The sequence below is a fragment of the Tachypleus tridentatus genome, chromosome 11 (genome assembly GCF_004210375.1).
Source record: "Tachypleus tridentatus isolate NWPU-2018 chromosome 11, ASM421037v1, whole genome shotgun sequence".
Lineage (NCBI taxonomy): Eukaryota > Metazoa > Arthropoda > Merostomata > Xiphosura > Limulidae > Tachypleus > Tachypleus tridentatus.
Window position 1 is genome coordinate 97834025 of NC_134835.1, and position 26357 is coordinate 97860381.

A 26357-nucleotide genomic window follows, 5' to 3' on the forward strand; every position below is an offset into this window, starting at 1 on the left:
ACTGGTTATTTACATGTTATATACTGTAGTAAGAATATATAAGGAACCATTTCAAACATTAGAAAGAGTTGAACCATATTTGATCCACCACATAAACCATATCTCAGCAAAATAAAAATATGAGGTTCTTAGTTTATTTGCATTCTTAATTTGTGAAAAATTAGACTTAGTATTTTGATAGCACAAGCAGCTAATTTTAAACAGCACTACATTCAACATACCACATGACTCACTAAAATCTATATTTGAATGTGTTTTTTTAATATTTACTTTTCATGTAAGAAATTAACTTGTGTAGAATATTAAAGTTTGAATTATAAACTACAATTTTATTCCAAACTTATTGACAAACTTATAAAATAGTAGTTCAATAAAATTATGAATGCAAGTCAACATATGCATTGACATGGCCTTTGAAACCTGACTTGTTGCAAAAGGATTGAACTTGATATAAAAATGAGTTATAATAGGTGTGCTGTAACTATTAGATATTTTCATAATACATGCATATTGTGCAGATGAAATGTATGATTTTTTTGAGAAGACGAAAAGATTTTCGATACACTTATGCACGTGATTAATTTGTTTCTATGTCAGTGTGTGTGGAAATTAGACATTCATATAATTTTTACTCTAAACAAATCCAAAAACTATTTGTTAATATTTCCATTTTGTCAAACTAATGCTGATTCAAAACTATTAGTTAGCTCTAAGCAACTTCATTAACTATCTTTTAATATTTCCATTTAGGGAAAATCAGAGCAAGTCAATGTGATTGTTAGACAGTAAAACCTCTTTAAGGCAGAATTGCATGGGACCAAGTAAACTTTTAAGCTTGCACAGTGGACATGCACTTCCTTAATTATATATAATTTTTGAGCAGAACGTTATACTTGCTTGACTCAAGGGAATAAGTAAGACTGTGAGTAAAGCTATTATACTGTTTATGCTACATTTATTATAATAAAAACAAAAATAAACATTTAAAATATACACAAGTGCTGTTTCAAAAATTTAAGGAAGAATCAACTTCCTGTAGAATGGAAAGTGAATATAAAGCATGGATGACAAGTGGTATATTCAAGGAATTTTTTGAACAAATTAAACAAAAGAATGGAACAAGAAAATAGGATTATTCTATTTTTCCTAGATAATGCAACTTGTCACCCAAAAGGTCAACTTTCAGATGTTCGTTTAGTCTTTCTATCTTCATGTACATCATCAGTTCTACAGCCACTAGATAATACAGTGTATAAAACTTAAATACAGAAAATCGATGCTTCAGCATATTATTGCAAACATGGACGACTGTAAGAGAGCATCTGAAATGACCATGAGAATTGATGTGTTTAGATACAATTGCATTTTCAAGTCATTCAACCAAATGCGTAATAAAGTGTTTTAGAAACTGTGGATTTATTCTTGATAATGGCAGAGATTGTGGAGAAATTGTTTGTTGTGAGGATTCTAGTTAAATCTAAACTCTGAGAAGATTGGAGATAATTCTGTGAATGTGGAAAGTTTTGTGAAGGTTGACAAGAATGTTTTAACAGAAACTGATGAAACTGATTTAAAATCTATAATAGAATGGCAAGATGGCAACAGTGTGAGAGATTCAGAAGATGAACAAAATGGAAAAGATAGTGAGGAAATAGAAATTCCTACTTCATCACAAGTGTTAAGTTATACTACTTGCTCCAGCATGGCCAGGTGGATAAGGCACTAGACTCGTAATCTGAGGGTCACGGGTTCGGATCCCTGTTGCACCAAACATGCTCATGCTCTCAGCTGTGGGGGCATTATAATGTAAAGGTCAATCCCACTATTCAATGGTAAAAGAGTAGCCCAAGAGTTGATGGTGGATGGTGATGACTTACTGCCTTCCCTCTAGTCTTACACTACAAAATTAGGGATGGTTAGCGCAGATAGCCGTCATGTAGCTTTACACAAAATAAAAAAAAACAAACAAAAACAAGTTATATTAATGCTATGAAAATTGCATGCAAAAATGAAGGGGGAAAATGAACTTCATGAAAAAGCCATAGAATTGGCATTCTCTTTTAACCACATGAGAAAGCCCATTTGAAATTGGACACTTTCTTCAAATAAAGTTGATTAAGATTTTGTGTACTTGTATATATTTGAATGTTTATTTTTGTTGTTGTTCTAATAAATATAGCATAAACAGTATAATAACTTTATTCACAGTCTTACTTATTCACTTGAGTCACGCAAGTATAATGTTCCACTCAAAAATTATATAATTAAGGAAATGCATATTCACTGTGTCTGAGCCAGTGAACCTGCTTACGCCAGAAATTATACTTGGTTTCATGCGATTCCACCTTATACAGCATTTACTGTAGTGTATGCATTTATGCTTAAAAGCAGTGTAGCAGTGTTTAGTTCTTAAACTCTAACTAGTAGACACAACATGACTTGGTATTATGTTATGGCAGAATGATTATTTGGAAGAAGAAAGTGGAATCATTTTAACAAGATAAGTGTGTTGTTGACACAGTAGTCAAATAGAGGATTTTTAATTATTTCTATGGAAATAGTATATGTTTAGGTGAAACACTATTATTTCATTTTTGGCTATATAGTTGTTCAGGGAAAAATTGTTTTAGTTTATTGTTGAAAGTTTGTTGTGAATAACTAATGTGTGTGTGTATGTGTGTGTGTGTTGATAGGTGATTTTTCAAATGTTTGAGTTTTATATTTCAAAATACATTCTCCAGGTACTTTAAGATACAATATTCTAAAGTCAGCCAATCATATCAACACTATGGTGATTCAGAATTATTAAGTAAAATTGTATTAACATTTTTTGGCAACCACATTTCACGTGTATAATTTATAGGTTTTTTATTTGCTTGCTACTGTGCTGTTTTATGTTATTACTCATTTTGAGATACTGCTTACTTTATGATCATGGGTGTGGTTCATTCAATATAGCATTATGTATTTGATGTTAAAGTTTCAACTATTCACTTTACCCTACATTGTTGAGTTACCAACATTTTCTGGTGGAGGAGAGTATATCTGTATAACTTACCTAATATCTACTAAACAAAACCTGTAAATCTACATTGTAGAGGTTATTCAAAGGCTGTTTGCAAACTGTATAGCAGAAAAAAGTATTTTTAATATGTACATGAATGTCATATTGCACTGACACATTCAGTTTGCAGATATATCTTGAATATAACAGACTTGGATCTTATGCTAAAATCTTGTCACATTTCATGTTGATACATATAGTAAACTTGTAGTTACAGTGAATGTTTCTTCTCCATTACATTTAGAATTGGATAAGTTTCAAGCAAATTCTAAGTTGTGCAGATATCTGTATAAATTTTAAATATATAATGATGTATAAGTGGAGTTTGTGGATAATTATTATAAATCCTTTTTTCTAAAATATGAAGGTAACGAAGATTGATTTGTTGAATCTACTGATCATTTTTGTAAAATATCTGTCACTTGAACTGTGTTTTCTTTTCAGGTATAATGTTTTGAAGTAAACATTATACATGTATTAAAATGTGAATATACTTTTTGCAACTAAATATCATCCATGATCCTTCAAGTCTTAACTTTTGTTTTATCAGGTTTCATTGTTATTATATATTAATGAAGCCTTGCATGTAAACTTGGGCAAGTGTGAAAGTCACATTTTCTTTGTATGATACTTAGGCTGGTAAACAAGGGAACAACTATTAAAAAAATATTCCAATTTTGTTAAAAACAAATTTTGGTAGATGTTACTAGTGTGTTATTGGTTTAAGTTAGTATAGAATTTTTCAGTGTCAGTTTTCAACCTTTTCTTTACATTAATCTTTAGTCATAGAAAACTTGTAGGATAAGAGTAAAAAAAGTGAAAAACATAATGATGTGCACACAACAACATAAGTGTCTGCAGGAGAGGGTAAGTGGTGCATTTGCTCCCCTCCACATTGAACACACACACACACACACACACACACACACACACACACACACACACACTGCAGTGCTGGGTATAATGCTGTACATGTATGTATTGTAAATTTAACTTGTACTGTGGTGTAATATTAGGTTAAAATGCATTATTAATTGTATGTTGTTGAAAAGCATTAATATTAATCCTGGAATATTGAAATTTAGTTAGCCTCCATATTTGATGGAAATGGTGTATATATTTAACAACTACATGAAAGAAATGTTTTTCAGGCTTTGGGGATTTTAATAGCTGTTCCAGGCTTCTGGCTTATTCTTACTCTTCTTGCATTCCTTGTGTTTTTCCTCTGTCGATGTTGTGATGCCAGTTTAAAGAAAAAGAGAAAATTGACCCCCCTGAAATGGACACTAGCTATCTTTGCTTTGCTATGTTGGTAAGTCAGATGCAATTGTACAATGTAATTATTTTGCTATCCTACATATATATAGCATTTAATTTTCTTTATAAGATGCCTCATATTTTTAATGTGCACCTCACAGTATCATTTGTACATAAGTTTATTGGTTTTATCTGTCGTATTTGATTATTTAGCAGACAGTCTACAGACATCACCAAAATCATAAGTAAAAATGAACCTTGTTAGGTTGTTATGAAGTATGTAGTATAATGTTACATCTATAATGCTAGAAAGCCTCAAACAAACCAATCTAGGATTAACCATATTACTTTTTTGTGGTTTTACTCTTCTACGAGTACATTATACTTTTGTGTGCAAGTAACAAAGGAGCTTTGGATGTATTTGGGTTTTTGATAGGACTATTAAAGATCCCTGATATGCATTTTATCTATGGTGTTGTAACATAAGTTGAAGTTGTATGATGATTCTTCTTCTGCAGTTTTTATTTTAACACCAGATTTTGTTTGTTTTGTGTTAGTGTGTGTGTATTCTTGCACAAGTGTTCCTCTTGATGACCTCATCTACTTAAGTGGGAGTTTAGGTTATTTTGTGTGTCTTGTGGTTTGTTTATGTTGTTACTAATATATGTTTACCTCATTCTACTGTCAAAACTTTAGTTTCCAATAGTAGATTAATCTCTGCTAAGAAAATATCCTGTTTTGTCTTTATTCTGTGTTGAGGTAACTTATAATACTACAAGTAAGTTAAAATAGAATTCAATATGTTTTTTTGTGTGTGGAAACTTTCCTTTCTTCCTCCTTAGTCATTTAGTATGTTAACTAATCTGCTAACTGTAGTCAGTTTAACATGTACACACAATCACACTTCATAATAACAATGTTTCCTACTCTTGTAACTACTTCCCCAATTGTATTTTGTATTTAATCAGACAGCTATGATTATTATTTGACATGGAGCATAGCTTCTAAAATTAAATTTTTATTATATCAAAATCCGAATATGATTTGAAATTGCATTGAAGGGCTATCATAGCTGTATGTCCTGAATTGGATTGATACAGTTCAGTTTCTTCATCCATCTGTCTTTTAAAAAAAACAACCATTCATTTTGAGGTGTAACCAGAAAGTTGTGAACTTTAGGTTTGTGAGCATTTGTCATTTTCAAATCCTTATTTTATTACCTTGTTACAAATGCCATGATATATATGCAGTTCTTTTACAATGACTTGTTTGGCCAGATGGTTATTTTTCATGGTTGTAATTTCACTCTGAAAGTGAGGGCATTGTTTAGGATTTAGTTTCAGATAGCAATAGATTTTGAAACCACTGCTGCACAAGTTTTTCCATTTATGAACTGTGGCTGGTAGTGTAAGAAGAGATGTAACAAAGAGGAGGCATAAGGACCCTAAATTAACAGTTTTGCTTATTGGTCTTCTTTTAACCCATACTTAAGTACACATCTATAATTTATAGATTTATTTGCTTGCTACTGTGCTGTTTTATGTTATTACTCATTTTGAGATCTGCTTACTTTATGATCATGGATCAAAGATCAAAGAGGAGGCATAAGTACCCTAAATTAACAGTTTTGCTTATTGGTCTTCTCTTAACCCAAACTTAAGTACACTAATGGTTTCAATCCTATTTTAATTTGAAACTTTTTTGTTATGACTTTTTCATTCAGAAGGGACTAGAGGGACTTGCTGGCTCTCCAGAGTCAGTGAAAAAGCTTCGATCTGGTGATATATTGGTGTAAACATCTACATCTCAACACAGTGAACTCCTGTTGTATTCAAAGGCAATTGGGGGATATACCTATAGAGGTTACACCTCATGCTACTTTGAATTCATCATGGGAAGTTATTGTTGAGAGGGATTTGAAGAATATCCCAGGGTTGGAGATTCTCGCTGGTTTCTCCATCCAAAAAGTTTCTGCATTGAGGTGTATCTCCACTAGCGAAGATGGAATGATGATGCCGACCAATGTCCTTATTCTTATATTTACGTCGCCACGTCCACCTGCCACTATCAAGGCAGGTTATCTTAATTGCAGAGTACAGCCATACATTCCAAACCCTCTCCGATGCTTCCAGTGTAAACAGTTCAGTCATTTGAAGTCGTCATGTCATGGTTCCTTGACGTGGCAAGGACCATGATGCCTGTGAGTGAAAAATGGACCCTCATTGCATCAATTGCAATGGCTTTCACCCATCCTACTTTCGTTCTTGCCCTAAATGATTGGAAGAAAAAGAGGTGCAGCGTTTGAACATGATTCATAACATTACCTATTTTGAGGCTTGAAAATTGCTGTCCACCACCTCATCTAAGACATATGCTGCTGCACTTCATTCCACAGCTACTGTGGGAGTGCAGACAGATCTCTCTGTGTCTCCTTGATGAATCGTTCTCCAAACAAATGAAAAGTCTTTTGACCTCCATGGTTAAAAAAGTTGAATCAACATCGACACCTATCTCTGTCCCTTATATACATTCCACCAAGCCCCAAGATCCACATCTTTTTGGTTCTAGGTACAGACACTTCCTCAGATCCATCTTTGTCATTCGTTCACATTCTCAATCTCTGGAAGCCTCTTCCAACAGCAAAGACCTGCCCAATCGACCCAGGGCAGGATTCATGGAGGTCGATAGACCTCCCTTGAATAAGGAATGTAAAGAAAAAAGACGTGGTCATAAACAGAAGGGTTCTCTACCCAATTCGCCTACACATAAATAAAAATGGCCACCCTGATACAATGGAACTGTTGAAGTTTACGTTCTAATCTGAATGACATCAAAACTGATTGCTTCCTACCATTCTGTTTGTTTCTTCTTACAGGAAACATTTCTGAAACCTGCCAATACAGTCACTTTTCGGCTGTGTGATGGGTGAGTGCATGGAGGAGTGGCATTGTTGGTTGACCAGTATGTGCCCACCCTGTCTTTGCCACTCAACACACCCTTGGAGGCCTTAGCCATTCATGTTTCCTTGGTCATACTATCACAGTTTGTTCTTTATATCTGTCACCTGGAGAGACATATGATCAATCAGACCTTGATGCTCTCATTGAACAGTGCTGTCTTCCTTTTTCATCCCAGGGGACTTTAATGGACATCATCCCCTCTGTGGAAGTGCTGGTATTGATAGGAGGGGGGTTGCTCTGTTGAGTGTATGCTCTCTTATCACAATCTTTCTCTTTTCAATACTGGTTCTTCTACTTATTTCCATGTGCTTAGTCAGTCCTTTACTGCTGTTGATCTCTCAATTTGCTCCCCTTCATTATTTTCCCATTTGTCATGGAGGGTTGACAATAATCCATGTGGCAGTGATCATTTTCCTATAATCTTGAGAGAGACTGGCCATGGTTGATGTCACCCGACCTGTGTGCCCTGGTGGAAGCTGGATCAGGTAAACTGGCCTTCTTTCACTGCTTTCGCAGAACTTGATACTGCCATCATCTGTAAGCCATCAACAGACAGCTGTGTACAAGCAGCTGCTCAGTGTATTCCTAAAACCTCGACATGTTTCCTGCTATATTCTCTTCCATGGTGGTATCCTGCCTGCAACATGGTACGGAAGGTTCAGAAACAAGCCTCTGATACTTTCCGTGGATATCCTACACTCTTGAATTGCATCACTTTCCAGCAGCCCTGTGCACATGCTCGATGAGTAAGACGTAAAAGATAGAAGGACTGCTTGAATTAATTTCACAACCAGCATATACTCAACCACTAGTGTCAAAGTCATTTGGGGCAAGATTCAAAAGGTCAGTGGGCAATATCACTCTTTCCCTATCTCGATCTTGCTGTCTGATGGCCAGGAAGTAACTGATACCCAGAGCATTGCCGATACTCTAGGTGAAAGCTTTTGCCAGGTATCTAGTACTTCTGCCTCTTCTTCCACCTTCTTGGCCATTAAACACTCTGGCAGAGCAATCACCTCTTTCATTTTGAGCCGATTGTCTCTATGACTATAATCATTCCTTTTCACTGATGAAACTCAAACTGGCCCTTCATCGGTCTGGCAGTACATCAGTTGGACTTGATGATGTACACTATGAAATGCTGTGCCATCTATCTCCTGCTTCTCTTGCTATCCTTCTGGTTGTTTTTAACTGGATCTGGCAGGAGAATGTTTTCCAGTCCTGGTTTTGAGTTACTTAATGTTATGACCACTTTCTAATTTCAAATCGAACTACAGGGACTGCATTTCTTAAAAGGGAACTACATTAAAAAAGGTGTTATGTATAAATTAAAAAACTTAAATGGCATTAAAAAGATTAATGGCCTTTAAAAAACTAAAAACATTACCAAGGTGGACAGTGTCACCATCACCAATAAGTCTAATGTTATGTACAAACCTTGGGACAGAACATGCTTAAAATGGTGCATTGTTGAGAGTCGCAACAATGACAAGAAAGTAAAATGTGGCTTATTGTGACCTGAGTGTTACACAAACTACACACTGGTGCATCAGTTCCAGATAAAAGAAAATGAGTTAAAAAACTGTGACCAATGCGTAGTCTAGTTAGAACAACTTACTCCTTCCGATCCTTATGGTAACAAGATGGCCAAAGTCCAGTATAGGGTTTTATTTGGAAAAGCTTGTTTTCGTGTTGCTCACTCTAAGTCAACTGCCAGCTGGCATGGAGCCGAGCCTTGAATAAGGACCATAGTCCATGTATGGGACAGGCACAGTGGTGATAGTGCCAGAGCAGATAGACTTAGCTGCAGTGTTGGTGAGCTCATTCCCACAAATACCAACAAGGCCTGATATCTAGAAAAATTGGATAGAAGTAGATGTTAAAGAGAAATGGGCCAGTGAGTTTTGAATATCGGCGAGAACAGGGTATGAATCAACATGAAGTTATTCCAGGGCCAGTAGTGAACTAAGAGAGTCAGTATAAATCGTGCAGTTCGAGTACTGCTTAGCTTCTATATGATCCAGGGCAAGAGAAATGGCATACAGTTCAGCAGTGAACACAGAAGCTGTAGAGGGGATTCTGCGCACAACCACTGAACCACAACAAACCATGGCAGAGCCCACACTGTCGCCTGATTCGAACCATCTGTATAAATAGGAAATGAAGGATGGTGCGAAAGATGTTCAGCAATTACCAGACAGTATTTCCAATCAGGGGTGTCTACTTTTCTCAGATGACTTAAAGATAGGTCACATTTAGGGACAGTAAGAAGCCATGGTGGGATGGGCTGACCAGTGGATACAGCAATGTTATCCAAGGATAGACCCAATTCATCTAACTGCACCTGGATACGAAGGCCAAAAGGAACAATGGCAGACCATTTGGTCTGAAAAAGCATGAGCCGTAAAGGAAGGAAAACCCAACCCCAGGTGTGATGCTTTGGTGAGGAACAAAGTTTTGAAGCATACAGTAAAGACAGTTGCAAATGGCAGAGGTGCAAATAAGATTCATGAGACTCTATGTATAAGCTCTGAACTGGGGATGTGTGGAAAGCCCCAGTGCAGAGCCGAAGTCCTTGATGATGAATAGGGTCTAGTATCTTTAAGGAAAGTCCTTTACAACTTGAATTACTGTAGTTTTTCTCTTGACGTTGTAGACTAGATGTAAACATTGGTTTTATGCAATTTATTTATTTATTAATTTTAACTTTCTTTTGTTTTACCTCAATTTCCTTTTATGAATTTTAATGAATTTACTTTTACCTTTTTACCGAACGTTTGGTGCAGATAGCCTAGCTGCTTTGTGCCATAAAACACTCAATCAATCAACCAACTAACCCTTGATATTTTGGGATATTGATGATTGTAATTGGCAAAAAAATGAAAGGTACAAAAACATTAAAGAAGTGTTAATTTTCAACAACATAACATTTTCTCATTAAAATGATGCACGAATAGAAATAAATAAAGCAAAAAGGTGCAGAGGAGATGACTGCAATATACGTTTTGTCAATTATATTTACAGTACATAAACAAATGAAACAAATTGTCATGATTCAAGTTACTGTTTCTTCAAATAAAAGTTACTTGTTATGCTTTTATGACTCAAAGTTGATACCAACTTCATCACATAGATGGCCCACTTTTTGTAAATTAGTGGGAGATTTGGCCACTTGAGAAAATCCCCTAGAAGCAATGCTGTTTTAACAAATCTCGAATAATGCATTTATTATTTTTTCTACCAATTATTAGAGTTGTTATTAGCATTACTTTTTAATATGTACTTTGTGTTTGAAAATACTTTTAAGTGAACCAACAATACATGAAAATGATATTTTGATGTTTACCTTGTAAAGTTACTTTATATTTGATATTCCTTGAAATTATCTAGACTTCCAATTTATAAAGAATAAATCTAAATATCAATTTTGTGTTGTGACCTTAACCTGACATTACATTTTTTTTTTTGTAAATGTAGTAGTGCTTTGTCTCTCGGATTATTTGGAAATGACCAAACTCATAGTGGCATGAAGAGTGCTCAGACTGCTACAGAAAACATGGAAGAGATAGTTATGTCTGTTCGCAATGAGGCAAGAAATGTTTCCTGTTTTAATTCAGACTAGCTTTATATTTTAAGATGGCCCAAGATTTTGAAGTTTTGAACTATCATATAATAATTAAAATCTGAAATTTAGGTATTTTTAATTATATTGAAATAAAACATTAACAGTACACCTGCAAATACACACTAACAAAAGGGTGTAAACTTTTGAAGGAAAAATTTCTTTCTTATACTGCTAGTATATTGCTATCTTTTCTTTGTATCAATTTTTTTGGAAAAGACAGTATGTTATTAAATTTATTGTTTTGTGTGATGAAAATTTGGAAGGATATGTTGGCTTGTATACTTAAGACTACACTACAACCCCCTACTGTAATTCTTTTTTTGCAATGATATATGTGTACTTGTGTTGCGTTTTAAATTGTCATGAGCCTTTTTTAATTCAGTGTTTGTGTATATCATATAAAAAAAGCATGTCAGAATAAAGGAAATGTAAATATACATTTCAGTGATGTATTTTTTATTGTTTTATTAAAGGTGAACATTCAATTTTTATGTGACAGAGCTTTGACATTGTCTGATTAGGCTGTAAACATTGCAGAATATATGAAATTGAGCAGTTTTTCCTTCAGTAATAATAAAATCATTTTTAAATAACGCTTGTACCACATTTAATTTCCTATTGCAGATAACTTTAGTACATTATATATTATGTACTACAAGATTTATGCAATATGAATTAAACTTCATTTGTTCATCAGCATTTTTTCACAGTTTCATTGGTGTACTTGTATGTATAGACCTTAAATAATTCAACTTATTAGTGTCCTTTTAGTATTGACTGAATTTCAGTTATTACTACATTCTTGTTTATAAAGTATAATTTTTGATTAGCTAGGAAGAATTGTGTTGTAAAGTACACATACAGTTTACTTTACAGAGTAGTGCCACCTAGATGTTTTAGCACTGTTACGACATGAATCATTTTATGTTGTCAAATGTAAAATTTTATACTGAATGTGATACTTCATTTTCTTTATAATAGTGTAATCTATATAAGAAAAAAAAAGTTTTTCCTTGCCCCAAAAATGTACATTTTAATTTACCAAATAGAAAAAGGTTAAATAATTCTTTATTAATATAGAAGGTAGGTAAACATGAAAAACCTCATAAAAAAAAATATACTATGACTACAGTTTTTCTAATTATATTTTGATATGTACCCTTGCCTTTCACAGACCACTGAGATTGAATTGATTTTGAATAAAGAGATCAACACAGATCTTAACAAACTATCAAATCTCTTCAAAGAACCAATACCCAACAGCACAGCTCGTGTTATTTTACAACAAGCTTTAGCCTACATGAGAAGTAATGTTTCTAAAGGTGTAGAACAGTTGCAGGACATCAATAATAAAATTGACCATGTGGACCTGAACAAAGTTCCAGGCATTATTCACAAAGTGGAACTTTTCAGGTAGGCTATGATGAGTTAAATAGTAGATCTTAGTTGTTTATTAGTGTGATTTCAGAAGTGAATATTTTTAGATCAGGTTATTTAATAAAATTAAAGGCACAGGTTGGGAGATCAAATTTTGTTTGTTCTGGAATGAATAATTTTTTTCCCATTCATTAATTTAAGTGAAAGTGTTGCATCTTTAAACAGTTATGGTCTATGGATTAATTGGTATAAGTTCATTCTTGAATACAAAAAGACCCACCTGAAATAAAAATGCATCTCAGAGTGGCTAGTATGGGTATTAACCTGAAGATGACCTAGGAAGGTCGAAACGTTTTTCTCTCCTCCTCAATAAAAGTGTTAATACACTTACTGGCTGTTCTGAGATACATTGGTATAAGTTCAGTTGCATTTAAGTTCTAAGGATTTTAGAATAGTCATTCAGTTTATATAAATGTTTCAGTTTTTAATGGAAATGCAAGTTCAGCTTAGTGTATCATTAGGAGTTTAACACGGAATCTTGAAGATATAAAATGCATTCCAAGTTCACATCAGAGACACAAGTACATTTGGTTAGAAAATATTTTATAATTATTGATTACACTGACAAACAAAAACAAGTTTTTGCAAATTGTGTAAAAGTAACTTTATAATTTGATTGATTTGTTTTCTCTCTTATTTCTGTTGAGTCATCACTATGTAAATTTTATCTGTTAGTAATGCCTTGAATCCAAATTTGAAGTTTCATGTAAATTGAGAAGAATGAAAGCTAAGGTTTGTGAATATTTAGTATAAGGAAGGTCATAGTGATTTCCTTATATGTGAAGATGAGAAGAATATGTTGTGATTACAATATAAAGCAGGCTTGCTTCTTTTTTGGAAATTTGCTTTGTAGGTACAGATTATCACTTTTATCATTTAAAAAAAAAAAAAAAAAAAAAGAGTTGAGTGGAATCATTTGGAGATAAGAAAAAATATTTTAAGACTTCAAATCTAATATTTAAAGATCATAAAATTTGCTTGTGAATTTTTACACAATGTATAGTTCTGCCTTGATTGCTGTAAATTAATTCCAAATTATGAAAGTATGAGAGTATGTAGTTTCTGTATGATTAATATAGTAGAGGTATATGTAATTTTTTTTTTTTTCTTCTCCAGATGGCCAGTCACCATTTCTCTACTCTGTGTTTTGATTTTCATCTGTCTCATTCTACTGTGGGGAATTGTAAGACATTCTCGGTGTTTTCTTATCTTGTAAGTATGAAATTACTTGTATCTGTAAAATTTTCTTTTATTCTGTGCAGGATAATCCAGTCATTGAATTTCTTCATACACATTTTTGTTTTGAATTTTCAAATGCTTTGTAATATCATAAATTTATACCTGACTGTTAAAAAACTAATTTAATAAGTATTTTAGTTTATATGTTCTACAAACTATCTCTTATCGTTACTTTTGTGATGAACTTATCAGAATTAAAATGTGTTTAAAAATGCCTTCCTTTTAGCAGTCATCAACAAAAGTATTTTTGAATATATTAATAAAGTTTATAAAACCACAGTTCCTAACTTCAATGTTCGTAAATGTCCTATCACCTTGGTATTACTCTTTGCAAGTTCCCACAACATCAAACAAATAAAATAAATTAAAAAAAACATCCTGTAATCAACTTATCCCCAAGTCAGCAGAAAAGTAATCTTCAAACCAAACAAATGGATATGCAGTTGCTTCCTGTTTAAAGACAAAATACTTCTTTGGGATGGGGGTGGAAATCTTTGGTAGTTTACAGATATTTGTTCTTGCTGCAAGCAAGTCTGTATTGGGTCAACAAATCAGCTTTAGCTACCAAAATCAAGGAACGTGCATATAACAGTCCTTCCGATAACTCTGGAATTTACAACCACCTAAGCAAAGACTGTAACAGAAAACTGAAAAGTGAACACTTCAGAATAATACTTAGTGAAAGATGAATGGATATTAAGGAAACATGGTTTGTAACCTCTAACTTAAGCTAAACAACCAACTGGTTATATTACTGCATTTCAAACTGTGGGCAACTCATTGTGCATGAGATGGGCAAAAAGTGAAAATTGCATTTAAGAAGCAAGCGTGAATAGGTAATGGAATAGTTTAAAAAATCACTTGGGTGATTGATCAAAGTTATGTTAAGGATTTTTTCAACACTATATTATTTAACTTAATACTACATGTCATTAATCATTATTTTTTAAATAATCTGATAACTATTTCTGAAAAATAGGTAAAACAGCAAGCATAATTGTAGCTAATTGTGTGACTAATGGCCAGTAATGTAAGTTATCATAGTTGTGTACAAACAGAACACGTGCTTATTTATGCAAAGTTGCCAAGGAGAAAAAATGACTCATCATTATATTTAGTTAATTCAAAATTTTGTTAGGTGTTATGTGCTTGTGAAGGTGATATACTTGCTGATAGACCCTTCTTTTCAGAAGAGGCTTCAGCCTGAGAAAAAAAAAACAGACTAGTAGGTATGGACTCACCGACTCCAATGAATAGATAAACTTAATAAAATATGTCTTTGAATCTTGTGATGAATATGATCATTAATTTTTTGGATAGTATACATAATCATATATTATGTAGAAATCTTGGTTTTTTTCCTGTTATTCTGTGATGTGTAATGCAACATCCATTTTAGAGCTATTTTGAAGTAAGTTAGAACTTCATTCATAATTCAAAGGTACCACTCTTCAAAAGTATTCAAGCTTGTAGGTTGTTCTTGTTATACACCATTCTAATTCATGTGAAATGGAACTTGGTGAAAATATATACATGATTATGTCCACAGTTGCTTTAAAAGAGAAAACACTGAGAATGTTTTAAAAGTGAATGCAAAAGTTTTGGAAATATAAGTTGTATATAAAGTAATCAGCCAATTTACAGGGTTGTATAAAAGTCTTAGCCAGTGTGAAGTTAAAGGAATGAGCCAGTAGTATCTTAGTTACAATATTGGTAAGAGTTGTGTTGGGAAATATAAGGTTACAGAGTAAAAAAAATTTGTTACAAGTTTAGTAAGTTCATGAAATTGCCATGAAACATGTAAAACATCATGTAAAATGTTTTGTATCCTTACAATTTTGTAGCATTCTTCAGATAATTAACTTGTAATATGTGTTATCCCTCTGTCCACTAACAATAGTTTGCAAGGATTATTAAAAACATTAATATTTGATTGAGAAAATAATTGTAAGATGGTATAATTGTTTCATTTCCATAGAAAAGCATTTCTTATTTAAAGGAATACCTATCTCTCAATGTAATTACTTTGAGTTTGTTATTCATGCCTTTAGTATAACTGGTATGACATCTTTCTTTCATAAGGTATAAAGTAAAATTGTTCATTCATGTGTTATTAGTATTGCAAACCATTTTTATGGTAAGATTACCATTTTGTGTGTGCACATGCTCATATATACACTTCGTCATAAAGAATTTTGCTGATTTTATTTAAATGCTAGTCAAACTTTAAACTTGAAAGTTACAAAAATAGATTTAATATATTAGTCAAATTTTGTTACATTAGAGTATCTCTTTTTTCTTTTTTGTAGTTTCTCTGTTGTGGGGCTCATGTCAGTTGTTCTTTGTTGGGTACTAGTGTCACTATATTTAGGACTGTGTGTGGTAAGTTTTATAGATTTTATTAGAACCATGTTACCTATAATATCTTGTTTATCTCTTTTTATAACAAGTTGGTTTGTGATTTAGAAATAGATATCCCACGTCTTTGAGTTTTTTACAGGTATTTCACAATTTTTATGATTATTAGTATATAATGCATAATTTTAAAAAAGCTATTCTGTTTTACATAGTGCTTTTAATTTTTGTTAAGGAAATTTTTTTTGTCTCATAATTGGCAAAACAATAAGGTTGAAAGTATATAACAATAAATTTGAGTTTGATTCTAAGATGGGCACAGTATAGCTAGCCCATTGTGCAGTTTTTTGCTTGAAACAAACAAGCTTGTATCTTTTATTTGTTCACAATGTGTTTTTATATTTCTTATTCATGATGCCAACTTTTGAGTTTTTTATATCCCTTTGAGTATAAATTGTATTCCATGTGTAAAAACAAACTTATTACAGCCTTAGGATTGTACATAGAGGTCTATGGTATGTAGCCTTCAGTATTTTTATTTTTATTTTGAATGAAAGTATTATATAGGGTTTATTATGAGAGAAAATCTTGCAAATGAATCGCGTATTTACATATAACCTTGGATCTCAAATAATGTTTATTGTACTTTTAGGTCTCATGATCCATTATACAGTATACTTACAATACACTTTCACAATTTACACAAAATTTGTGATAGTGCAATTTATAATTTATCTAGAAAATATCAATGTGAATCAAACATGAGCTTTTTCTTGGTAAACTAATCAAATTTCTTAGAACTAATTTTGCTATGGATGCTTTCAGTGAAATGTTTAAGCAAAATGATGAAATAGCTTCATTTATATTTAAATAGTTGCATCTATTTTATTGATCTGACTATTTAATAACAGTAAAAGTGTTTAAATTATATCACACAAAAACGTTTGTCCATTGAATATTCATGGCTTCATTACAACTTTCATATAAAGAAATCATAAGTATGCACATTGTAGTTGACCATTCTTTTCTCGAAGCTCAATATAGCTTTGTGAGCTGCTTGTGCCAATCAGAACACGCAGTGTTCAGTCTCATGGAGCAGATGTCCAGAGAATATTTTGAGGTCCAAGACTCGTATCTGATTAATATAATGGAACTTTTATATTTGTTTATCATGTTTTTATAGTATTGATATCAAGAACTTAAAAATTTGATTGTACAGTTTATTGCATTAAATATTTTTAACCCTTAAACAGCAGGAATGTTGTAGGTAGCAGCATCAATTGATGGTGGCTGCTGTTTAAGGATTAAAACTAAGCAGGACTTTTTACTTCTAATTCAAGTCTGATTTATATCAACTTTGTTTTCTCCAGTGAAATGCTATTGCATTCAACATATGTTTTTCTATTGTATAATCTGAGCAAAAACCTAATATTTCATATAACATCTTTCTTCACATCCGTGTTCTGTTGATGGTTAACGTAGATTACAAGATTTCAATCATACTAAATATATTTTAATTTTTAAAAGATTTCTTGAAAGAATTGTGAACACTTAATGTAGAAAATTTCCCATTTCATGTAATAATGTTGTAATAATTATTGAATCTGTGTCATTTCTTACATTTTATTACACCTACTCATGCCACATGTATAAAGAGATTTTTTGACTTTACTCATTTATAGTTGTTTTTTTTTAATGTTACTATATTTATTCAGAAATGTATAACATCTAGAAAAAATAAATTTGTATTTAATTTTGATAAGTCTAGTGAATGTTGTGTAGTGTTGACTAGATGTCTTTCATGTGGTTGTGTAGTTAAACAAAGCTATATTGAGCTTTAAGAAAAGACTGGCAGGAACTTGCACTTGGATCATATACAATGGGCATATGTGTTTACTTGATTCTTTATATAAATCACTGTTGGCTTTTACCAGACAATAACTTATGTGTCCTACAAATATACACCTAGTTATCTTTGGACTTTCCACTCTTCACATACTATTTTTTGGAATGTAATTTAATTTTCTCTTGACATATATTGTGTACTATTGTTTTCATAAAATGTACATTCCTTTTGAAGTTCTTTCATTTTCCAATTAAAAAAAAATTGGTATGACTTGTTTCTTACTTTCTGTATAATCTGATAATGTTTGCTCTGTTTTAATTGTTGCCTTTCACAGATTTGGCTATACTAAATTAATATATACCAGGGTCAAACATATCTTCTGTATCCTCAATTAATATCTTAAGTTACTGTAAAGATACATTTTTTCCATGTTTCTTGTGCTGCTATTAGAAAGCGAAGCCACTTCTTGCACATTTTTCTTGTTTAAAAAATCTATCTATCCTAATCTGTTATTTTTCTCTAATATCTGTTAGCTTCTATAGATGCTTTCTTTTTGTAGTATAACATATATATGTATCACAGTTTTTAGCATTTATCTCTAATATTTTATTCAAACATTCAAGCTGAATATTTTCTATGCCCTCCAAATTTTTGAAATTGTTTTGACTTTCATCTTAAGTATATGTAATACAAGTCTTTTGATTGAGCTTCCATCTTCTCTGGTGTACTTTCAAGTTCTTAATCAAAGGCTTGTAACCAAACATTGAGTTTAGTGAATTGTAACTTTCGTCTAAAGTTTTAGTCTGTTTGTAATTCAAGTGTGATGAGCTTAGTGATCTTGTTAGAACTCAAGAGTTTTAATATTATATTTCACAAATGTCTTTACTTTGCAGTATTAAGATATTTCAAATTTCTAGTACTATTCAGTTCTTCCTATCTTTTTTACAAAACACTGATGATTTTAAGCATAAAGTAGCCAACTTCACTTAACCTGTACTTCCTTGCACTTATGTTTATTTAAAATAGATAGAAGAATGTAATTGTTTGTGAAGAAACTAGAGCAGAAAATGTTTGATATGCAGAAATTAAAAAAAATTTTGATTCACTTAACTTTGTTCAAAGTAGATCTTGAGAAACATTTGTGTGCTACAAACATTCAGTTATGGAAATCGTATAGTAATGGTGTTGAACTTTTATACATTCCAGTGTAAGCTTTTAGATTCTTTATTTACCTTATCTTCATACTTTTGTGAAAAATTAGGAATTAACCTGCACAATAAGATAAGAGTAAAACTGGGTATTTATTAGATAGTAAGATAATATAAGATATTATATAAACACACTGTGATTATATTTCTATCAGTTGTACTTTAAATCTAACATTGTTGCTACTGGAATATTTTACATGAAAGTTTGGTTTTACAACATTTTTACAAGTCACGCCTGAAAAGGTAACATACAGTATTGTTATTTTTTAATATGTTTTTCAGGCTGGTTCTGATTTTTGTTTGGATCCAGAACCTTTCTTGTACAAGCAGGCAGGATCAAGTATTGATACCAGTAAGATAATCACTTTGCTTTATATAAATGTAATGAAAGTGGGTTTTATGGAGACAACCCTTTATAAAGAAAAAAACAATTATTGTAATATTAGTCCAAGGAACTTTTTTGTCAGTAACACGTATGAAAAAGTGTTTGTTATATGTAACACACAGTAAATTTCTAAGTAATGAAGTATTTTACACAAATAAACAGAACAGAAACTTGGTGTCACTTGAGAGCTACAATACTGTGGATGGTGGATTCATGTAGTAGACATACTACAGGATCATACTGTGTCAGGATAGTGAAAATGCTCAAGGAGAATTGAAGTTTTTATCAGTCTTGTAGACAGGCCTCCTTAAATCTTGACATGTTTTTCTAGGTTTTGGGACTGTTTCTTTGCAAGTATATGGGATACATATGGGATATGTAGCTTGAAAATGAATAGATGTGAGTCACATAATAAGATCAATAACAAGAGTTATAAGTATTAATAATTACCCCTAATATCTTAATTTTTGTGAAATTGTAAAATAACTGCCAACTGTGGATTTCTTTCCACTAATACTTTCAGTTGTTTCCAACAGCAGAAGGACGTCCTCTGCCATTCTTATCTTCAAGACTCGTATCTCCATTATGAAATTTTTGGAAACAATGCTGTACTGTGTGTTTGGAGGTGGTACTTTTTCCCCATGCTTGGTTGATATTGCAAGCTTTTTGAGATGCATTATGACTAAGTTTGAATTCATGCAAAAAAAATATGTACAACTTTTATGTTTGCGATCATTAATTGTAAGGGTCTGAAATATTGGAAGTACGGTTTTAGAAGAACAATAAAATCTCGAATGAATAGAAGGAAACTTTAGATTTTTAATAGTGTGTGTATACAAACAGTAAAAATAAACTGATCACAAACTTGATATAGAAATTAAAGCTTCACATGACGGTATTAAAGTTGTTTATTTGCATTTACGTATTTCATACATCACTGATCACACTGCATTATAAAATGGCAGGAAAACACAGAACATTAGTATGTTTGATTGTTGATGAGAATGTCATTAGAGTCATGTAATTTGTAAAATTTTCATTCATAAAATTATTCGTACCACTTTTTTAGAGGAATTTCATTTAATTCTGGCTTATATTTATGGATAAAATGTTTCTCCATACTTTTGCTGGTTAAAGTCTTTTCCAACCTTATAGAATGGTATTAGACTGAATTTCAGGTGTTTTTCCTTCACACATTGGTCTAAATGTTTACTCAATCCGATTTCTCACAATTCTGGGTGATTTATCTGTTGTTTATGGATAGTCATTCTGTTCTTTAATTGGTCCCCGGTCTGCCCAATGTAATCCAAACCACAACCTGCACATTTTATACAATATATTAGATTTTATGATGTACAGTCCATCTCTGTGTTGAAAAGTTTCTCCTTAACTTCTGAATTTTAAGTCTTTCTTTGCTTTCTTGAATGAGTTCACATGTTTTGCAAAATGGGTAGCATCGTTTGGCTCCGTTTTCCTTGATTGGCTGTTTAAACTCCAAATTTGTACAAATTCTTTTCAAATTAGGGGCTTGTTTCTGGCTTTTCACTCAAGTTGCATTGGCCAGATTTTGTAGACTTTCTTTTTCTGATCCATGGAGTATTTCCTTTGATGCTTGGATTACCTTGTAAATATCTGGATTATTTGGATTGTGTGTTTATACAAATGTAATTTTTGTCATCGTTTTCTCTTTGTTTGACTATCCTCAGGGTTTCTGCTGGTATATTTTTGGCCTGATCTATTCCCGTCTCAATAACGTTATTGGGTAGTCTCTTCATTAAAGGCAGACTGACAATTCTTGCAATCTTTGTTCTCTTATTTTGGGGTCTGAGACTATGGTACATGTGCACTGGGCCATGTTGAAAGGAATGTTAATCTTTGTGTGTCTTAAATGACAAGATGTAAAGTCCAATTACTGAAATGAGTCCGTATCCTTGTGATAAATATCTGTTTGAAATTTGCGGCCTTCTTTGTATATTTTAATGTTCAGGAAAGGTATCGCATGTTGACTGGACTCCATTGTAAATTTGGTATGATTGTTGATGTTGTTTAATAACTGGTGGAAGTCTGAAATATCCCCCAGGTTTTGCTACCAGATGATTAAACAGTCATCCAGAAATCTCCACCAGTTGTCTTAAATATAAATTGCACCCTCTGCTCCATATCTTTCTGCTATTTTTGGATACAAAAGGACTTCTTCGATGTACCTCGTTGTAAGGGTGGCATGCGTCAGGGCCACCTTAGTTCCCATGGCCGTCCCATTCATCACCAATCATAACTGGGTAAAATTTTTATAACTAAGCACTATCTTTTATAGCTGAGCGAAACATATAAAATAATTGAAATTTCAACAAAAATATGCTTTAGATTTAACCAATAAAAAATTACAAAAATGATTAAGTTTCAAATTTAAAACAAAAACAAATTTAAAAAAAATTGTTTTCCTTTAGTAAAAATCTCATGGGTGTTGCAACAGAAAAGCATGGCACTTTCATTGATAACATGTCTACAAAGAAATACTTCAATAAAATTTAGTTTAAAAATAAGCTATCATGGCCAGTAGCCTTCTGCAGGAACTAGCAGTTATACTGACCCATTTGATGTTAATCAAACATGATTTTAATTTTTTTTTTTTAAATTGACAAATGTGTATGATCATTAATAAATATTTAATTCTGGTTCCAAAATTTTATTTTCTATATACATATTTTTTAAAACATTCTTTTACTACAAATTAAAACAATTTATTTTAAAATGATTGTTACATTTTACACTTTTTAGAAAGGAATAGTTAAGGTAAAAAATTATGGGACTTGAAATAAGAAACCACATTTCTTTGAAGTACTCTACTTGTATTTAAAAATACTCTAACATGAAACTCTAAAAAGAGAAAGTTATATGAAGATTTTATATGGATGGTTTTATATGTTTTTTGTTGCTGTTTGTTTTTAAATACAGGAAACATTAAATCTTTAGAAGCTGTAGAATTAAGGGATTCATATAAATGTTATTTTTTATGCTTTATAAGTGTATAAAAATCTTTTTTTCCCTTGTTAAGAAATGTAGTTCTGATTCTGCTTTGTTTGGATATTTATACAATGTTTGTATACTAAATGTTTCTTTTTATATATAAAACAGATGTCTTGGCATACTACCTACATTGTGATGACTCAACTGTTAATCCATTTACTGGTGTAAGAATATCTTTATTTTTCTTAATAGCTTTAAAATTTTTCAAAGCTAAATGAAAAATCATGTCCATGAAACAGTAGTTAGTTTAGGCAAGTTTAAACAAAAATTCACACACACACACACAATAGGTTTGTCTAGTTTGTAGATGTGATATTATTTTTAAATTTAAAAGCATATAATTGCATTTTTTTATTTTTATAAGTGATAAAATAATTTGCTAGGATAAAAAATTAGGAATTTTTTGTTGATTGTTTTTTGTTTCTGATTATTAGTTGTCTGTCTGTAATATCTTGACCCTCTTGATAGAAAAAGTACTCACTATACAGAAAACATTGAAAACAAAAGGTGATTTTTTTTCTATGCTATGCATTTGGAAGACTACTTTCTAAGGTTAATACTTTTGCTATGGGTCGCAGGTCAAAGGCAACGTTATTGTGTTTGTTGGTTTGCATTCAAAATTTTGTTGAACTACTATTTTATGAACTTATGCCAGTAACTTTTTATCAAATTGTAGATTATAATTGAAATTTTCATATTATACGAGTTAATTTCTTAATTTAAAGTAAATATTAAAAGAACACATCTAAATATGGGTTTTAGTAAGTTACGTGTTAGGTTGAATGCATCATTGCTTTAAATTAGATGCTTCTGATGTCAAGATACTAAGTCTATAATTTTGTACAAGTTAAGAACTGAAATGACTAATATTAACAAGCTAGAATATAAACTAAGAACCTCATAAATTGTTTTTGCTGAGATATGGCTTACTTGCGTTGTGAATCAAATGTGGTTCAACTCTTTCTGATATTTGAAATGGTTCTTTATATACTCTTACTACAGTATATAACGTGAATAACCAGTCAACAGCTTAGAATGTCTACAGATTTTTTTCTTAGCCATTTTAATCTTCGAAAAGGCTACCATGTTCTTTCGATCCAACATTTAAATGTAGTAGGGAGTATCTTTAGTATGCTCAAAGTTTCATATTTTATAAAATATAAAATATCTTAGATACTAAGCTTAAAAAATTATAAGGGAATTCTATGATATCAATGTGGTTATTTGATTTCTTTTAGTTGCTAAACTATATACATGCCTCCCTAAAAAAATTTTAGTTTGATATCCTCTATATGCAAAATTTTGAAAGGCTTAACAACCTATCTCCAGCAGGAAACTAATACAAAGGTCCAAGGGAGAAGAGAGAATTATTTGCTTTACTTCTTCATTTATTGTTCTATATTTTAAGGAAAACAAATTGAATAATTTATTTCTAAATAGCAATAATCTATATACGTATATGTAATGTATAGTAATTAAAATATGATTGTATATTACAAAACACTAATCTACTAAAACACAGGCAAGACAGGGAAGACTAAAGCTCAGTTTTATATTACTGGATACATAACATGAGTGCATATGCACTGCATCAATGCAAGCTACGTAATGCAAGGTAGGCATGACTGTATAGTCAGTGTAATTATAGTTAAAGAGAAATGGATAGCATTATGAGATTAAGCTACTTAGACTAAATTTTTGTATTTTTGTGTTATAATATGTAGTCATTGTAATACGAAAAAGGCATAATTTGTATTTATTTCCTAGTTTTTTTATGATGGTTATGAGGCTGGTCAAGTGACAGGCACCATATAGTTAGCACTTTGAAAATAACAAAGTATAAAATCATACTGAAAACAAACGTTTGAAATGTATTTAGGAGGTTCTATAGATTATGTAAACAATATTTGAGATTTTTGGGATGAAGAATAGTTTTTTAATCCTAACATGAAATCACTTGGAACTGAAACTAGTAAGAAACACTGTTTTCACTAACAATTCTTTAGTAAAAATATTTCATTAGAAAACCTGTTTTTTGTATGTAAAATACTTCTAATATTTACTTAAAAGTCTACCAAATTTTGTGAAGATACATAGTGCTGTATGAAAAAGTAGGGGGCAAATGTGTAGATGAACATGTGTGTGTTATCAGTCTTAGTGAAGTAGATTTAACCACTAAAGGAATTATGGTCACAGGAAGGGAAACCAAATTTTATTATAGAGCCTCACATCAATGGTCTCTCAGATCTAGTCTTGCTAGTTTGCTGAGTTGTGAGTTTAAGTGAAAGGTTGAAAGATTAGTGGAGAAAAATTAAACAAAATTCTTCAATTTACAGTTACCTTGTATGTAGAAAAAGCTAGTGAAGCACCATGTTGTAACATTAAATATCATGCATGACTCTTATTAGACTGCATGTGTCAGAAGCATTATTCTTCAACATGGTCGTAGCTAGTGCTCAGAAGGGTTTATTTTACACCCAAAAGTTATTGCTTATCATGGTTTTATCAAGTTATAGACATTTACTCATTAGGTTTTCAACTTCATGTTGTTGTTTGTTTCTAAATATGATTAAACAAACTTTTGAAATAAATAAATGTTGTGTTTTAGTAGTAGAATGATTGGAAATCACTGTTCCAATAAATAACCTTCACAGTAAACTGATGATTTAGTGTAATCTGATTACCAGTTTACTTGTCCTTTTGAATAACAACTTTAAGCTCCTTTTTCCTATCTGTCATTGTAAAATATATACATGTTAAACTAATATTAATAAGAAAAAATACAAATAATTGGATGTTTCAAGTATAAATTAAAAATGTTTTTTCTTGGATAAAAAGTCTAGTAAGGTGTGGCTATAGAATGTGTAACTGAATTTAATTGTATACCTTTTTAAAGCTACTGTTATAAAATATAGTGGCAGTAACACAGTTTTATGGAACATGTTTAGTCATATCTACCCTATAAATATATCATCAGATAGTGCTAATTTGAGGTTACTGTTATACTTGCTACCTGAGTGAGTGTTTATTGTTGTTTTGGAAGTAAAGAAAGTTGACTAAGAAAAGTAAACTTTAGAATCTGCTCATTATTGAAATAAATATCTTTCATTCATAAATTATTCACAAGAGATTTTTATTAATTTGATCGTATGCTGTATTTACAGTCCATTAAGGAGAGCACCAAGACCATAGACAACGTGGAAAGTACGTTGAATGTTGTAACTCAAATAACGAGTGTCTTCTATCCTGAGAAACAGGCATGTTTCCATATTGAATGAGTCTTCAATTTAATTTAAGGAGTTTTATTTTTATGCATAAACATAATATAACACAATTGTAATTTTTTTTTGTGATTACTTTCCTTAGACTATATAAAAGCCTCCCCAGTGTTTTATTTTGAGAAATGGTACATATTCATATTTTTAAAAGACTTTAGAGTACATTTTGAGTAGAGTATTTTGTTTATACCTGCATTTCTTGTTTTCTACTTAATTTGGAGGGACATTATTCATTTTCAGTAATTGTACAATTGATTAATATATCCAAGTAGATTTTTTATGTTCTGGTCTGTTCTTGTTTACAAGATATTATAACTCTATAGTAGTGTTGCATGTAGTCCATCAAAAAACACTTTGACCCTCTGTATATGTATGGATCAAAGTGTACATCACAACATAGAGATACTTTCAAAATTTAATTAAAAATATATTATTAACATATTTAAATAAAATTGACATTTAAAATGTATGTTATTGTTGAAGTTATACAAGTTTTAATTTAAAAAGGAAATATTTAAGAACATTTGTAAACTTCACTCTTCATTATGTAGCATATCTGCACTTTTTTTCCAATTTCCATTTATAACTGTGATGGACCTTGATGGATCTGTAGTAAATATCAATTCAAAACACTAAAATCCAAAGCTTGATTCCTCATGGTGGACAAGATTGCAGG

General features: G+C 31.5%; 1 protein-coding gene across 4 annotated transcripts in view; it reads left to right on the forward strand.

Annotated features, from left to right (window-relative positions):
• LOC143232868 (protein tweety-like) overlaps positions 1 to 26357 on the forward strand; it is a 57335-nt gene that overhangs the window by 15380 nt on the left and 15598 nt on the right. For all 4 annotated transcript variants that reach the window (XM_076468850.1, XM_076468853.1, XM_076468852.1 and 1 more), the window contains exons 3-10: positions 4216 to 4376; positions 10759 to 10870; positions 12081 to 12319; positions 13460 to 13555; positions 15892 to 15964; positions 19274 to 19343; positions 22512 to 22567; positions 25568 to 25660. In XM_076468850.1, coding sequence (XP_076324965.1) covers positions 4216 to 4376; positions 10759 to 10870; positions 12081 to 12319; positions 13460 to 13555; positions 15892 to 15964; positions 19274 to 19343; positions 22512 to 22567; positions 25568 to 25660 — 900 coding nt within the window. The remainder of the gene's footprint in view (positions 1 to 4215; positions 4377 to 10758; positions 10871 to 12080; positions 12320 to 13459; positions 13556 to 15891; positions 15965 to 19273; positions 19344 to 22511; positions 22568 to 25567; positions 25661 to 26357) is intronic.